This window comes from Marmota monax, unplaced genomic scaffold, assembly GCF_021218885.2.
Source record: "Marmota monax isolate L192 unplaced genomic scaffold, Marmota_monax_Labrador192_F-V1.1 WCK01_AAM20220418_F8-fsc00160, whole genome shotgun sequence".
NCBI classification, from domain to species: Eukaryota; Metazoa; Chordata; class Mammalia; order Rodentia; family Sciuridae; genus Marmota; species Marmota monax.
Genome location: NW_026694183.1, coordinates 3,244,760 through 3,261,049, shown reverse-complemented (window position 1 = coordinate 3,261,049; position 16,290 = coordinate 3,244,760). Strand labels below are relative to the sequence as shown.

The 16,290-nt window shown below is 55.4% G+C and overlaps 2 protein-coding genes and 1 non-coding gene across 3 annotated transcripts; all 3 read right to left on the bottom strand.

Moving 5' to 3' along the window:
- Nucleotides 1-86: 86 nt before the first annotated feature.
- Dbp (D-box binding PAR bZIP transcription factor) lies at nt 87-5,635 on the bottom strand. The gene is made up of 4 exons (XM_046466017.2): nt 5,008-5,635; nt 3,774-4,187; nt 2,104-2,315; nt 87-574 (listed from the first exon to the last, which is right to left on the bottom strand). The coding sequence occupies exons 1-4, from the start codon at nt 5,144-5,146 to the stop codon at nt 359-361; spliced, it is 981 nt and encodes a 326-aa protein (XP_046321973.1). The 5' UTR covers nt 5,147-5,635; the 3' UTR covers nt 87-358.
- A 455-nt stretch (nt 5,636-6,090) lies between these two features.
- Ca11 (carbonic anhydrase 11) lies at nt 6,091-11,652 on the bottom strand. Its single transcript, XM_046466365.2, has 9 exons — nt 11,227-11,652; nt 11,065-11,139; nt 10,168-10,310; nt 8,173-8,358; nt 7,883-7,978; nt 7,666-7,738; nt 7,415-7,569; nt 7,033-7,198; nt 6,091-6,295 (listed from the first exon to the last, which is right to left on the bottom strand). Exons 1-9 carry the CDS (start codon nt 11,291-11,293, stop codon nt 6,270-6,272), a joined length of 987 nt encoding a protein of 328 aa, XP_046322321.1. The 5' UTR covers nt 11,294-11,652; the 3' UTR covers nt 6,091-6,269.
- A 4,465-nt stretch (nt 11,653-16,117) lies between these two features.
- Nucleotides 16,118-16,184, bottom strand: LOC124108009 (small nucleolar RNA SNORD31). The gene has a single exon (XR_006856585.1). It is a non-coding gene; the product is annotated as a small nucleolar RNA SNORD31 (small nucleolar RNA).
- Between the last annotated feature and the right edge of the window lie 106 nt (nt 16,185-16,290).

The window sequence follows — 16,290 nt, the reverse complement described above, 5'->3', positions numbered from 1 at the left end:
GGGCCTGCCCACCGACCGAGGCCAGTGTGACCTGCTGGTCTGGAACCGGGGCCAGATAGCTGCCTTGTCCCCACAACAGCTGGCTCTGGGGTTCTCAAGATTTATTCAGGATCGTGTTAACGGAGGCGGTGGGAGGATGGGGTCCCCGACGTGCCCGGGGCACACACAGGACCCTCCCCGCCCCCGCGAGGGAGGGGGGGGAGGCTCACTTTTTCTTAAAAATATAAATGTATTTATCTGCATCGTCACGGTCCCTGGGGCACCCAGCTGGCCAGCCCGTGGGCCACAGGGCGGGGAGGGAAGAGGGCGTAAGTCTGAGCAAGAAAGAGGGCTCTGCCAGATGGGGGTGGGGGCAGCCTCACAGGGCCCCATGCTGGGCCTGGTAGCGGGACAGCACCGCGCGGTAGTGGGACAGCTCCTGACGGACAGACACCACCTCCTGACGCAGCAGGGCGTTCTCCTTCTCCAGGAAGGCCGCCCGCACCGAAATCTGGTTTTCCTTCAGCCGCCGGGCATCGCGGGACCGCTTGGCTGCCTCATTGTTCTTGTACCGTCGGCTCCAATACTTCTCGTCCTGGGAGTGGAGGGGTGGAAGGGCACTGAGACCCAGCAAGATAACCAGGGAGGAGCAGCTTCTAAGACAACCCTGCCCCAGGGCTGCTTTTTGCTCTGCGGAGGGGCCTAACCCACACCCAGTCTCTGCTGGGGGCAGGGGTGTCTGCCCTCCTGGGCCCTGGTTGCTAGGAAGACCAGGCCCCTAACAGGCTAAGGTATGAAATAAACTCCTACCCTCAAGCAACCGGGTTCCAGGCTTCCACTGTGGAAAACAGACCCCACCCCTCCCCATCTGTCAAAGGCCTGCAGTTAGGTCCTGGTTGCTACGGATTATTATTCCCTAGCAACGGAGAACAGGGGTATGAGGTCTTATCCCAATGAAGAGCACTGGTCTATACATCATTTTTTTCCAGATCCTGGTTACTAAAGAAAGTCCCCCACCCCAACCCAGGGTGGATGAGGTTTAGTGTCTCATAAAATCCTTCCAGAGCTGGGCAGCTTTTGACCTGGTTGCCAAGGCAACTTCATCCCTCCTCAGCAAAGAGTGTTGAGATCTAAATGATCCAAATGATTGTGGGTAGTCTCTGACCTGCTGACCTTGAATTGCCAGGCAGCTGCCTCTTCCCCAACAGGATCTGGTTGATAGGCCTAAGGGGCCTATCCTGAGACTTCCCCAGAGGATTATACCCAGGGTCCTCCAGTCCTGGAATCTGGTTGCTAAGGAGAACCACTCTTTAGTAACAAGGCTTTCTAGCTCAAGGAGATGCTTCCCTCAGCTCCCATTTAATTAAAACCTAGTTCCTGCTTGCTAGGGCACATCTAGTCCCTAGCAACAGGGACCTGAAGCAAGAAAAACACACTGGTCTTCATTGGGCTTCTAGGCCCATCCCTAGTGATGGTTTCTCACACAAGGTCCTGGCAAAGCCTTGTGAGAGATGCATACGCACCTCTTGCTAGCAGAGAACCCATCAGTGGCAAAGCAGTGCTAGAAAGAGGCAGTCCAAATCACGGAAAATCATAAGGTGGCCCTGGTTACTAAGGGCACCTCAGGCCTCTCACCAATGAGAACACCAGTCCCAGGGAGTAAGAACTGCAAAGGCTGGCAGCATCTATGTCCTAGACAGATGCAATTGCTGTGAAGGATGCCCCTAATTGGATCAAAGATTCAGCCCCTCCCTGGCTAGCTGCTCAGGAGAGACAGGTTGATATGCTAAGGAAGGCTGTTCTTGGCAAATGGGCCTCCTGGAACTTGAACCATGCCCCATTGAGGGCTCTGGGTCCAAGTGACCAGGGAACCTCCAAGTCCACACAATCAGAACAAGTTCAGCTGTCTTGTATGACTCTGTACCCCATAATGATGCTGTCTTCATAAGTCTCAAGCCCAAATGCCTTCCCCATTATGCTCTCTGGTCAAAGGGAACTCATCTTTGCAACCTGGACAGCCCAAGAGCACATTCCAGTGAGAAGCTCAGGCCAGCTTGGACAGGGCCATCCCTGGCTGTGGGCCTGTCCCAAGTCAAGCTGTATCTCACATCTGGTAGTGCTCACCTTCTGCTCTTCTGGCACCTGAATTTTCCTTGCCTTCTTCATGATTGGCTGGGGCTTAAGTTCCTCCTCTGAGAAACGGTGTCTCCGGGGGTCAAAGGTCTCATGGCCTGGAATGCTTGACAGGGCAAGATCAGCTGGGTCTGGTTCAAAGGTCATCAGCACCTCCACCGTGTCTGGGTCCACAGGACTGGGTGTGTCCCGAGAGGTCAGCCCTTGGGGGAAAAAGCATGTCACTTGAACGTGTATTTCTTTTGGGGAGTGGATTCTCAGAAGTTATCCCCTGCTCAGGTATCTTGCCCATCACAGGGAAGGCGCTTTTGCATCTTTCACAAAGTTTGCCTACCAGGCATCATGTCCATGTTAATATAAAATTTAGAGCTTCCCGAGGTCACAAAGATGCTCAGACATCATGGAATCAACTCTGATTTTACAAACAGGGAAAGTGAGGCCCAGTCATAAATGACCCTAAGTAACACGAGTCAGGTAATGATGGCTAAAAGCTTGGGACTTCAAGTTCCGCATTTCCTTCCTAAAGTCCAGCCTGAATCCTACTTACTGAATCCCTGACCAAAGCTTAGACTCCAGGCTGTTCATAAAAAAGGGACCTCAAGTTAGCTTCCGCAGGATTAGGTATGAGAACGGGAAGCGACTCTGAGGTTCCAGAAGGTTGGTTCGAGAAAGAGGAGCCTGCGCCTTTAAGCGCGAGCAAGCAGGGGCCAACTGAGGACACAGGTTCAGGGCCGAGTCACGTGCTGCCGCCTGCTTCTCTCTTGCTCCCCACCCCAACCCCCGCCACCAGCGCCCTCACGTTCCCGGGCCCCGCCCCCTCGCGCGTGACAGCGCGTGCGCGAAAACTAGGAGCAGGGAGGGAAGTCTCACGTGGCGAGGGAATGTGCCGCTGGGAACTGGAGTACCCAGGTTGTGCTTGGAGGTCGGACCAGGGGCACAAGTACCTGGGAATCCCAGACCTGTACTCTCCGCCTGGGGACCTCAGTGTGCTCGAAGGGGTTCACCTCTCCTTTTTGTTTTTTCGGAAGGCGCCAGATCCCCCTGATCTGGGGATCATCGGACAACCCGCCCGGTCCCCACGCTCCCGAGCCCCTTGCCACTGGAGTGGCCATGAGTCTGAGACCAGGCTCCTCTCTCCCAGGAATATATGGAGCTCCACAGGGGGACCCAGAACCAGTATCCCCGACCTATACCCTCTCTGCAGGACCCTGAAGTCCCGGGCTGCAGCATCCCCAATGGGGGGGGCCCAGGAGAGTAGAGTCTCTATGTGCAGGGGAACAGAAATTTGTGCCCAGGTCTCGCCTTCTCGCATTTTAGCGGTCTAGGAGTTCCTATTCTAGACCAAGAATCTGGAGTCACTCTACATTTCCCCAATAAATAACTTCTGGGCTTCTGGTCCCGGTGCCACGGAGTATCCGGACCCTTTGTCACCAAGTCCCACAGAAAAATCCACAAAAATCGTTGGAAAGGCTTCCTGGAACTTGGGGTCCTAAGTCCTTCCTTCCCTACGGATCCAGGACACACAGTTCCTGTCCCATTAAAAGGCATAGAATCTGAGCCCTTCTCCACAAGAGAACACAGTATTCGGGACCACAGCCTCAGCTCAGAGCGCCGCACGGCCCCGCCCCCTGGGGGCCCGAGCCCCGCCCCTTTAGCCGCACCTGCGCGGTGGCCGCCGGCGGCCCCCAAGGCAGCCCGGGCGGGGGCGTGCCCAGGCGAAGAGCGAGGGGAGGCCGAGCCGCAGGACCCCGGCCCCGGAGAGGGTGCGGGCGTGCGCGCGGGCGACGGCGCCGGCGACGGGCCACCCGGGGGCGGCGGGCTGGGCGGGAGCCCGTGCTCCAGCAGGAAGGCGTCCAGGTCCACGTACTCCACGTCCCCAAAAGGCAGCGTGCGCTCCCACAGCAGCGGCGCCAACAGACCCGGGCCAGGCACCGCCGCCGCCTGCCGCCCTCGCGGGGACCCGCCGCCCCCTGCCGACCCAGCTGGGGCATCTACCGGGCCCGCAGTCTCCAGGCCGGGCCCCGGGACGGTAGTTGCGGGCGGAGCCGCCTTGCGCTCCTTTTCCTTCAGGAGACCTGCGGGTCAGGGAAACACGGAGCGGGATAGAGGTGGGTGGAGAAAGAGGTGGGAAGGGACCCCCAAGTCAGAAAGAGGGAGTTTGTGGGAGACCCACACGGCAGAGATCCAGAGACAAGAGTTGAAGGAAAGATACAGGAGAAAGAGGGCAAAGACCCAGAGAGAGGAGAGGACAGAGATACAAAGGAGGAGAGAGAACAAAAGGGAAAGAAAGGGGGGTAGGTAGGGACCCAGAAAGATACACAGAGGCCCGAGAAAGGATAGAGAAACAGAAAGACAGCGATTCAGCAAAGAGGGACGGAAGTTCAGAAAGAGGGGGGCCAGGTCCAGGGTAGGTGGAGGGTTGGGCAGGTGAGAGAAAAAAATGACAGCTTTGTAATTCCTCTGTAATTCCCCCATCCTCTGCGCAGTGTACCCCTTTCTCCCTTCCCCCACAATCCATAAGGGGCAGGAAGGGGGCTCTATTCCTCAGGCACATTCCTCATCCCTACATTCCATGTGACCCCATGAGGCCCCGCCCAAGCCCGTGTCACCACCGTGTGAGCATCCAACACACACCCCCTTCTCTCTGGACCCCATGGGTCCAGACACCCTGGCCAAATGAGAGAGTCTGGGGACCTAGATTCCTGGGTCCTCCGATGGACAGATTGAAAGCTTGCACTTTTGAGTCCTGGACAATGAGGATCTAGAGGCTTGAACATCTGAGTAATTGAGTAGAGAGTGGGAAATATGGACACCCAGCACATAGAAGGTGTCTACTATAAGCCATCCCCCCTCCCCCAGCACTTAGTCCCTAAGGGACTGGGGGCTAGAACTCACAGCTGGCCGGCTCTTTGGGCTTGCTGGTCCCCTGCAGAAGGCTCCGAAGCCCAAGCAGCGCGCCCCCGCCAGGGGGCACCCCCGCCGGGCCGCCCAGCAGCAGGGGGGCCGGGGTCCTGTCGCTCAGAGGCCGCGCCATCTCCGGGCACCTGCCCCCAGGTTCATGGGCTCATGGAGAGGCGAAGGGCTGGCCTGCCTCCGGCACACTCCTGTGGTTCGGGCGAGTGTCTGCCCAAGGTTGGGCGAGCGTAGCTTGCAAGCCTCCAGTATCCAGAACGCTGCAAATCCTAGGAGCGAAGGGGAATTACGGTCCTTGGTGCAGAAACGTGCAACTCAAGAGGGTCCCGGGAGATCATACAGTCTGGGTGAGCCGGTGACCAAATCAGGCGACCAGCTCTTTGCAATTGAGGATACCAGGGACACAGGCGCTCCTTCTTACAAGGTGGGCGAGCCTAGCTTTTGCAAAATTTGCAGCTCTCGCAACGGAAAGCGCTTTGCAATCTGCACCAGAGGTGTGCGCCGAGGGGAGGAGGAGGGGGCAGGAGGAGGCGGCCGCCTTGAGGCGTGGCCAAGGCAAACTTCTTTCGTGGAAAAAAAAATCCAAACCAAAACACCCGACGCCACGGCGCGCGCCCCTCCTCCGGGTCCCCGCCCGCACTAGCCCTGCCCTGTCCTGCCCCTCCCGCCTCTTTGGCCATGCACCCCAGCCGCGTGCCTCCCTCTGGCTGTAAGCACCGGCCAATCGTGTCTCGATCCCTTGAGGCGCCCAGCCAATGGAGCCCGTGGATCCTCCAAAGCCCAGGAGGGCGCGTGAGGGGCTGAGCGCGTGAAGTTGCCTTGCCTTTCGGAAGAAGGCGGGACACTGACCTATATTTGCCCAATGAGAGGTGGCGCTAGGGGCGGGACCGTGACCCAGTTCGGGCCAATGAAGCAGGTGGAAGGGGGAAGCACATGGCTCTGCGCGTGCTGCCTGATAGGGGTGGGGGAGGAGAGGTGCCTCTTAAAGGAGCCGTTTGTCCAAATAATTTTTTTGAGAAGCAGAAAACCAAAACAACAAATAACAGACGCTTAGGCAGAGGCAGATTGGTTTTGGGAGGAAGACCTTAGTTCTTTAATATCCATTATTTCCCTCACCGCGCCTTACAATCAGACCACTGAGAAACAGGAAGTATTCTGTCCCTTTAATAGATTTGTTTTGGGGTAACTCGCCTCCCCTCTTAGGGAGGTTTGGGACGGCCGGACGCAATCTTCGATGGGGAGTCTCAGCGACCATGGGGGGCACCATCCACTGCAAGAGAGGACACTGGTTGGGGGTGATGGTTTAGGATGGGCGGTGCAGGGGGCATACAGGGGGCGTTTGCTGGGCTGAGCAGGACTCTACCACAGGAAGGTTGAGAAGGGGGAACCGGAATGTACCAGGTTGAGAAGCTGGGGAAAATGGTCAGATCTGGGACCAAACCATAGAGAGGCATCAGGAAGGTGAAAGCCAGATCGGAATTAGGCTGAACTACGTGAAGGAGGTCTAGGGGTCTGTATTGTACCACGTTGGGAATCCAAAGAAGCGACCCACTAGATCACTGGGTTGAACCCTGGGGATACAGCGGGCAGGGAAAAGGATCGTACCACGTTGATTCTCAGTAAGGGGGGAGGCTGTCAGGCTTGAACAGCTTAGGGTAGTACCACAGAGAAACAGGAAGGGGATCTGGACCGCACCATTTTGGAAAATCCCAGTAATAGGAGGCGCGCACCAATAGGTACTTGGACCACAAGGAAGCCAGAGGGGCCGGGTTATATACCAAGTTGCAAAGCGATGAAGAGGAAAGACAAATCATGGACCAGCAATAGTCTATGGTAGGGAGGTGAACTGTACCACACTGACATATGGGGGGAAGGAGGGAGAGAAGATCTCAGGTTAGACCACACAGAAGCAGCAAATGGGGGTGGGGCTGTATCATATTGAGGAACTATTGGGAGACACAGAGCGGTTTGGACCAAGACGTGAAGTGGGCATAAACTGAATCATACCATGCAGGCGGTAGTTGGGGCCTCTGCAGCGCCTCTCAGGGTGCCGGGGGTCCCTGTTGCCCCTCAAGGCCCTGTGGGCCAAAGGCTGCAGGGGCCGGCCATTACCGCTGAGGCTCTGGAAGATCTGGGATGGAGGATTCTGGCTCAGGAGTCTCAGGGAGTGCATCTGCCAAGGAGGGAGGGTGGGAAAGCTGCAGTGAATGGAGCTGGTGGGCGGGGCCTATGCTCAGCCAGATCCACCCACAAGGATGAGCTAACCCTCATACTTCCTTGAGTTACCAGCCAAGGAGGAGAGGGAGGGAAAGGGAGGTTGGGGGATACCTAGACAGTAAATGGAGTACCCAGGCCTAGGGGGCAGGGCAGGGTGCAGACAGAGGGTCACCTGTAGGGAGGTAATATTGAGGGCCCGGTCAATGAGGATCCAGGTGACAGTCTCAGAGCAGGGTGGGGTGCTGAGAGATCCTTGGTAGGTGATGAAGCCAAAGGATTCCGGGAACAGGAGCTCCAGGCTCAGGTCTTGAAGAAAGTAGGCATCATCTGTGGGAATATCAGGCCAGAATAAAGAGGGGTGCCCCTCTTGAACAGCACCCCCCAGTCTCACATGTGTTGTCCCCCAACACACCAGGGACGTACTCTTGTAGGAGATGCGGGTGATGGTGTCCCGGTTGAGGAGGCGACTGAGGAATGGATTTGAGCTACCCGCCACCTGTGTTGGGATAGAACGTGAGGAGGCAGGAACCCAGAAGCCCAAGCCACCAACTCCCCAAATCCTCCACCCCCAGGACACAGAAGTCTGGGCCTCCAGCTCCCTCTTCCTGGGATTCCAGGTGCCCATCTTGCCTCCACTTACATTGACAAAGAGACTGAGAATGGCCAGGCCATTGGGCCCCCTGGAGGCTGCACTGAGATTCCCATAGAGTTCCTGATTGAAGTGAATTAGCTGCACCTGGGGGGGGGGGGATACAGAGAGTGGGGGTCCCCCAGTAGAAGGGGAGGAGAGGATGACTCCAGGTCTCTGGCTTTTGGGGTTGGGCTTAGGGTGTGGGGCAGTGTTTGTGGAGGAGGATGGGAGAGGAGAGAGGAATCGAGTTGACTTGGGGTGGAGGGTCACAGGTAAGAGTTCAGGTCAGTGGCCACCACCTCAGCAGAGAAGCCCTGATGGTTGATCTGGTGTTCAGAACCTGCTCCATCTCGAGCTCCAAACAGGAGTCTCAGTTCGCTGAGTCGGTGGCTATAAAGGAGGGGACCCCCAGACACATTGACTACAGGCCGGGGTGCAGGCAGGAAGGAGACATGGCGGCCAGTGTTGTACAGGGTTCCCCGGAGCTGTGGGAGAAGAACAAGCTGTCAGAGGGACATTTCCCACACCTACATTCACTGGGTCCCACAACCTTTTTTTGTACCTAGGATTGAACTCAGGGGCACTTAACCACTGAGCCATAAACCAGCCCCCCCCCTTTTTTTTAATCTTTTATTTAGAGACAGGGTCTCACTGAGTTGCTTAGGACCTCGTTAAGTTGCTGAGGCTGGTTTTGAACTCATGATCCTCCTGTCTCAGTCTCCTGAGCCGCTGGGATTACAGGCGTGCGCCACGGTGTCCAGCTCCAACAACCATTTAATCATTGAATGTAGTGTGAGCACCAACCCATTTCCAGGCTCCATGCTGGCCCAGGATTAGTGCTCAATATTGGTGAATTCATTTAATTAACAAGTATTTATTGAGCTGTGAAGAATAGAGCAATGAGCAACTAGACGTGAGAGACAACAATAGTGACTCACATAAGTAAGTAATTAATTGCTACTACTTAATTGCATCCTGTGATCATGCTGGAGGAACTAAGAGCTCAAGAAAGTGTAATGGGAACCCAGTTAGATTGAGGGAGGAGTCAGGAAAGGCTTCTCTGGGGAGATGACATGTGAATGAAAACCTGAAGGATAAGCAGGGTTTCCTTGTGAAAGAGCAGAAAGAAGGGCAGTCCAGGAAGAGGGAAGAGAGAGTGTGGAGGCCCTGAGGTGCCCTGTTTTAATGGAATCCAGTGAACAGAGGAGAGTGGTAATGGGAGCAGATTACCAGTACATGGGCATTGCAGGCAATGATGGGGAACTTTCCTTTTTTATTTATATGTTTTGTTTTTTGGTGCTGGGGATCGAACCCAGGGCCTTGTGCATGCAAGGCAAGCACTCTACCAACTGAGCTATATTCTCAGCTCCCTTTTTTTTTATTTAAATAAACTGAGTATATTTGGCAGAATGCCAGACATAGTAAGTGCCGTGTAAGTGTTTGCTGTTACAACTTAACTTATCCTAATAGGAGCTTGATGGGATCTGCTGGTGTTTTTGAACATCCCTAGTGGTGGAGTGGAGAACGGATTGCAGGAATCAGAGAGGTAGGCAGGTGAAGAGGAGGCGGCACCATCGGGTGGGAGGTTATGTGGCCTGGATGAGAGTGGCGGGGCCAGAAGTGAAGAGATCTGAATATGTACCAGTGAGGCTGGGAAAACTAGATTGGAAATGAAAATGAGGGAGGGGGTGGCATGGGGAAGGTGACTCTGAGTCTTTTGACTGCCACAACTAAGTGAAACATGGTTGTGGCACTTAAAAGAAATGGTAGTGCAAACTGGAGTCCATGCTGGAACCACACTGCCTGATTTGAATACCAGTGCTGGTACTCTGACTATGTGACCCCAGGCAAGTAACCAAACCTCTCTGTGCCTCAGTCTCTACATCCATAAAATAATGATAATAATAGCACTTATTGCATGGGATTAGAGGGCTTGTCAAGCTTTTAAAACTGCCTGATACAAGCCGGGCATGGTGGTGCACACCTGTAATCCTAGTGGCTTGGGAGGCTGAGACAGGAGGATTGCGAGTTCAAAAAAAAAACCAACCACCAAAAAAACTGCCTTATACAGGAAACTTTCTGTTTTTCATTGCTTTTGCCAAAATGAGAAGACTAGGAGCCATGTTTGGGAAGGGAAGAACAGGTGACCTGTTTAGAGTGCAAAGAGCCTCTCTCCAGCCAGCGAGTACCCCTTCTTCCCCAATGCTGACAGCCCACCTCAGCAGCCCCTTCCCTGACCTCCACACACATCTGCCTCCAGGGAATCCCATAATTCCTCCCTTCAGGCCCCTTACCTTCTCTCCCCCAGTGCTGAGCCTCAGGGGGGGCAGAAAGGGATCATAAAGGACCCTCTTCAACTCCACATCCACGGGGCTCTGCCGCTTCCCCACGGCACACAAACTCCAGGCTGCGTTCACCAGGCCCCAGAAGGGAGGCCCTGGGGACAAAAGTGGGAACAGGAGGAAATGGAGTTGGAAATATGAGCTGGGACTCATGCTGGGATCTGTTGAGTGGGCCCAGCTCTGGATCCTTGGGTCTGAGGGAGGAGGCTGCTGCCTTGACCCCAGGGTTTGAGGGAGAAGTGTACTGAAATCCAGAATCCTGTGTTCTAGAAGAATATTGGGATAGTTTCCTAACCCCCCACCCCACTCCCAACACCTCCAAGCCTCTCCTTGATCCAACGCATCTTAATGAAGTCATTGTGGAAGGAACTACAATTCCCAGCCGGCCTCAAGGCTGCAACCTACTCATCCACTGCCGGCCTGCCTGCCTCAGAGCCCCATGGGAGTTGTAGTTCTCTCAGTCTCCCTTGTCCCACAGCTGGACAGTGAATGTAGTGGGGAGAGGAGTTGCTCCAGAGGACCAGACGAGTCGGGGAAGCGGCCACCCAGCCTCTCTTTCTCAGCAGGAGCCAGGCCCTGTCTCTCCCAGCGAACACACACGTCCTCTCCACCCCCACACTTTCTTTGCTTCCACTCACTCCCACTCACTACTTGAAATGCGCATGTATAATGTCCCTTGGTGAGCCGCTGGGGTTCAGAGGCTGGGCCTCGCTCCTTAGGGAGGGAGGAGGGGGCAGGGATTCAAGGTTCTGGGGGGAGGAGAGGGCTGGGGACTCAGACTCCTGAGTCTGAAGAAAGAGGGGCCTGGGGGAAGGGGGTGGACTCTTGGGTCCCCCTCCCTGTCTGCACCTGGCACGAAGTTTCCCTGGAGATTATCCTTGTAGCTCCACCAGTCCTCAGGGTCAGGTGCTGGTCCGATGTGCGCTGGGAAGAGAGGAGCCTGAATCCCTCTCCTTGGCACCCCACCCCGCCCCTCCCCGAGGGGCTCCTGCCCGGACCCCCAGGTCTTACCTGCCGCCCCCATGGCAGCCCAGAGTACCAGCGCTCGCGGGGCGCTCAGACGAGCTGCACCCCCCATCCCCGGGAGGCCTCGGAGCGACCCCTTCCCGCTGCCCTGCCCCCGCTCAGCTACACCCTCCCCTGTCGGAGATTTGTTCCTCCAGGACTTCAGCCTTCCTCCCCACTGGGAGCCTCGCTCCCCAAATGCCAGGGACTTGCACCCCTGGCCCGCTCCTCTGCTTTCTCAGCGCTCCTCCCGGCCCCCAAACCTCCACTCTCCCTCTACCTCCTGATCCTCCTGTCTGCCTCTGCTGGCCCCCGGGTTCCCTCTTGGTTTCGAATCCACACCCCCTCTCCGTTTCTTTCATCCAGCTCCCCCAAGCCTCCTAACTCCTCGTCTGCATCCTGCTCCTCGCCTCCTCCCTCTCCCTCTCTGCTGCTGCCTCTCGCTTCTCGCCTTCCTCACCTCCTCCCGCTCCCCTCTCGGTCGGTCTCCAGCTTCGCGCTCCCTCCCCGCCTCCTCCTCTCCTGCCTCTTCTCTCTGTTCCTCCGTTTCTCTGCTCTCGGCCCTTCCTCCCTCCTCCTCCTCCTCCCTCCCTTTTCTCTCCGGGTGTTATTTATTTATTTATTTTGTTGGGGAGGGGCGATATCACAGCCCCGGGCTGGGGGGTGCGCAAGGGGCAGGATGGGGGTCGCCGGGGCTAGTGCCAGCTCCTAGCCGCGCGGGCCCCGGGGGCGGGCTGGCCCGGACACCTGGGGCCGGGAGCTGGCCGTTGGGTCCTCTGCAGAAAGGGAGGGAGGCGCTTAAGGTGGAGCCGGGAGTCTCCGCGCTCAGCGCGCGGGCGGCGGAGGAGCGGGGTCCCGCAGATCGCAGGGACCCAGGCCGGACGCCCCGGCGCCCACGTCCCCCGCTCGGCCTCGGTCCTACGCCAGGGGCTGCCTTAACCGCCGGGGATCCCCTGGGATACTCGGTGCGGTGAGGGCCGCTGGCCGGGAGAGGGAGGCAGAGACCTGGCGAGGGACAGAGGCGGGGGAGGTGGAACCGGGAGGGCAGAGGCGAGAGCTTGAGGTGAAGAGCGGCCAGTGTGGAGGCTGGGGCAGGGAGGGACGTGGCGGAGGGAGAAGCCGGTTAGAGAAGCAAGAGCAAGATGCCAGGCCGGAGGGAGGGAGGAGAGAAAGACAGGCGAGCGCACACAGAGGACATGACCGAGATAGATACAGGTAGAGATGCAGAGACAGGCACGAGAATCAAAGGTAGAAGCAGAAAGACCCAGAGATAGAGAGAGACATACATCGGGTTAGAGAAGGCAGGCAGAAGGGAGGGAGAGAGACAGGTGCAGAGGCAGAGAAAGATGAAACAGACTCAGATACTTCCGGATAGAAGCAGAGAGGGACACCAAACATTAAAAAGAGACACAGCAATCCAGGCGGGAGAGGAACACACACATACACACACGGTAGGAGACCTGGAGTCAGACACACACACACTTAGCTATAAATAGAGCTGATCGTTCAGAAAAAGAGAGGCACAGAGCGACACCAAGACAGAGATAGAGACCCAGATAGAGGGAGAGAGGCCCAGAGACAGACCAACCAATTTAAAGAGAGTCACTGGGAAGGAACCAGAGACAGAGGTACTCAGACATAGCAAATTGGAAACTAAAGATGGAAAGAGTCACAGAGATGTCATACATGGAGACTGACACAAAGAAAGCATCCAAGAAAGAAAATATGTATTAGTTATCCATTGCTGCATAACAAATGATCCAAACGTGTAGTGACTTATAATGACAGACACTTATTTTCTCAAATTGAAGGGCTAGACATCGGGGAATGGCTGACAAGGAGCTCTTGTTCTCTCAGGAGGGTTCTGGTAAGCTGTTGGCCATGACTGCAGTCATCTGAGGCCTTTATGACCTGGTCTCCTGAAGTCACATTCCTTTTATTCAATTCACGGGAAATGAGTCACTTAGTCTAGCCATGGTGGAGGGGAAGGAAATGAGGCTCCCCCTCACCCCCTGTGAAGGGAGGAGTATTTGAGAATGTGCAGAGCCAGGCATGGCCCTGTAATCCCAGCTGCTTGGGAAGCTGATGCAGAAGGATTGCAAGTTCAAAGCCAGCCTCAGCAATTGAGCGAGACCCTAAGCAACTTAGCAAGACCCTGTCTCCAAATAAAAAGGGGCTGGGGATGTGGCTCAGTGCTTAAATGCCTCTGGGTTCAATCCCTGGTACAAAAAGAGAATGTGTTGGACTTATTTTAGAATCAACTTCAGGTGGAGAGAACAGCAGACAGACTGAAAGACACTCCTTAGGACTTGGAGTGGGGCACTCAGGAAAATAGAGAGACAGAGGGAGCCAGAGACAGGGAAAGAGGAGAAGCCATGAATACTCAGCAGTAATTGTGATAAAACCTTCCATAGGGAAGCACCCAGTCCACCCCAGCCCAGGTCTCACGTACTTCCTGTGCACTTACCCATGTAATCCTCACAGCCATCCAAGAGGGAAAGCCTGTTACTGTCCCATTTTACAGATGAGCAAACCAAGTCTCAGGACATACAGGGCTACATAGTCAAGAATGTTGGGCCAGGGGCTGGGGATATAGCTCAGTTAGTAGAGTTGCCTGCCTTGCATGCACAAGGCCCTGGGTTCAATCTCCAGCAACCACAAAAGAAAAGAATATTGGACCAGAGGTGCTGAGCAACTCAGTCAGACCCTGTCTCTAAATAAAAAACACAATAGGGCTGGGGATGTGGGTCAGTGGTCCAGTGCCCCTGAGTTCAATCCCTGGTTACTCCCCCGCCCGACGGACATGGGGAAACCGATGGGCAAAGATGGGCAGGAAGGCCCATCTGTGCTGGGCGCTGTGACACCTGCCTATAGTCATGACTTAGGAGGCTGAGGCAGGAGGATGGCAAATTTGAGGCCAGCCTGGGCAACTTAGAGAGATCCTGTCTCAAAATAAGATTTTTTAAAAGGGCTGGGAATGTAGCTCAGTGGGACAGCACTTCTGGGTTCAATCCCCAGTACTTCAAAAATAAAAAAAACAAAATTAGATAAGACCCAGCTGTGATGGAAAAGCATCCAGTAAAATGCCGGCCACCCCAGATGGAGTTTCCTAGTCCTGGGGCAGCCTCACACTCCTAGGCTTCCTTCAGCCCTGAAAACTGCTCCGTGGTGTGGTAGTGAGTGTTGGCCCCGCTGGGGGTTGGAGCAATGTGGTCACCAGGGAACACCGGGAGCCACCAGAGCTGAAAGAGCCAAGGAATGATCCTCCCCTGGAGCCTTTGGAAGGAATATGGCTCTGCCAACACTTGACTTTGGACTTCTAACCTCCAAAACTGTGAGACAATACATTTCCATTGTTTTAAGCTGCACAGTGAGTGATTTTTTTTTTTTTTTTGTATCAGGGATTGAACCACTGAGCCACATCTCCAGCCCTTTTTATTTTTTATTTTGAGACTTAGGGCTTCAATAAGTTGCTGAGGCTGGCTTTGAGCCTGTGATCCTCCTGCCTCAGCCTCCCAAGCCACTGGGATTACAGGTGTGCACCACCTCACCTAGTGATTTAGTGATTTTTTTACAGCAGCCAAACCCTGGTTGCTGCCCCCGGCCCCTGTGGGCAGCTGAACTTAAGGTCACTCGTGTGAATTTCCAGGGACACCAAATAAAACACAGACACACACTTTACCTTTAAACAAGCTTCAGGACGGCTCCTCTGCTCTCGGCCTCAGGCTCCCCAAATGGGAGAGCAGGAGAAAGTCAGGAGAGGCTGGAGAGAGAGAGAGAGAGAGAGAGAGAGAGAGAGAGAGAGAGAATTTGGAAGTGGGCTATTATTGGGGGGGACCCTTATTCTTAGAAAGTTCCATCCAAAAAAGGCCAGAGGGGCAGGGTTACAAAGGACAGGTGAGTGTAATTCGGCCCAAGAGACCATGCCCTCAACTTCCTGGACAGGGCAATGTCCAGGTCACTAAGAGATGTAGTGACCAATCAAAGCCTCTCTGCTCCAGGATGGAAGGCACGAATCCTTCAGAGTGGCTTCCCACACCTGGGGGTGGGGGAAGAGCGGAACTGGTCAGAGGCTGAAACAATGAAGGAAGAGAGGTACGCAGAGGGAGGGACAGACAGACAGATGCTATGGGGAGAGCGGGCTCTCCCTTGAATGCTCAGCTCTCCTCCTCCAGGAAGCCCTCTCTGAGCCCTGAGGTGGTTCACAATGTCTTGTGCTGTCTCCATTAAAGCACAGATGTCACTAGACAGGGCCTGTGTCCCTGTGTGTCCTTCCTTCAGAACCCAGGCCTGACCCATCTCTAGTCTCCAGCATGACCGCACACAGGGCCTGTGGACAGGGTCCTCAGGACAGAAGTCAGGCATGATGGAATGAAATCGCGCTCAGTGATGTCTCTCCGCAGAGATTCTGCCCTTCTGGCTGCCGGAGAGACACCTGGATTTCCTGTAGTGCTCCCAGAGGACCTCCTGTCCTCGGGGGGGGGGGGGGGAGTCTCCCCTGACCTCCCAGGTGCCTCTTCTGCAGGCTCCTGTGGTGCCTAGTGCTGTTGCCTCTGGGATCACACATCACACCATGTACAATGTCCCCAGGGCTCTCCCTACCTGTACACTGGCTAGTCTCAGTGCCAGTATTTCCTGGGAGACTTTAAAAGAACATTTTGAGGGAGCTGGGGGTGCAGTTCAGCGGTGGAGCCTGTGTTCAGCATGTGTGAGCCCCTGGATCCACCCCAGCACTCGGTGGGAGTGGAGGGACTGTGTTGAGCTAATGAAGAAGTGAGAGGGTCAAATCAGGGAGGGGTGTGGTATTTACAGTGAGGCCAAGAAAGGACTTTTCTGCAGGGGTTAAGAGAAAAACTTCCTGGTGTGTTGGTGACATTTAACTTCTCTTTTTTCTTCTCACAACTCTGAGAATATCTTTCTGTCCCATGATCAACTGGGGCTGTATTCAATTCATCACTCCTGCTGACTCTTCCTGTCCCCACAATCCCAGCCAGGGCTCAGAACAACTCATTGCCTCCCACCTGGATCCCCACCTCCCACCCCCAGGCTCCCTCTAAGCTCTCCCCCTCC

Excerpts from the sequence above, each read along its gene's own strand:
- Dbp (XM_046466017.2), bottom strand. The coding sequence starts at position 5,146 with ATGGCGCGGCCTCTGAGCGACAGGACCCCGGCCCCCCTGCTGCTGGGC. Across the intron at positions 4,188-5,007 it reads GCCCAAAGAGCCGGCCAGCT|GTCTCCTGAAGGAAAAGGAG; the intron begins GTGAGTTCTAGC and ends CCTGACCCGCAG. Across the intron at positions 575-2,103 it reads AGGTGCCAGAAGAGCAGAAG|GACGAGAAGTATTGGAGCCG; the intron begins GTGAGCACTACC and ends CTCCACTCCCAG.
- Ca11 (XM_046466365.2), bottom strand. The coding sequence starts at position 11,293 with ATGGGGGGTGCAGCTCGTCTGAGCGCCCCGCGAGCGCTGGTACTCTGG. Across the intron at positions 10,311-11,064 it reads CCAGGGAAACTTCGTGCCAG|GGCCTCCCTTCTGGGGCCTG; the intron begins GTGCAGACAGGG and ends TTTTGTCCCCAG. Across the intron at positions 7,199-7,414 it reads TCAATATTACCTCCCTACAG|ATGCACTCCCTGAGACTCCT; the intron begins GTGACCCTCTGT and ends CCTCCTTGGCAG.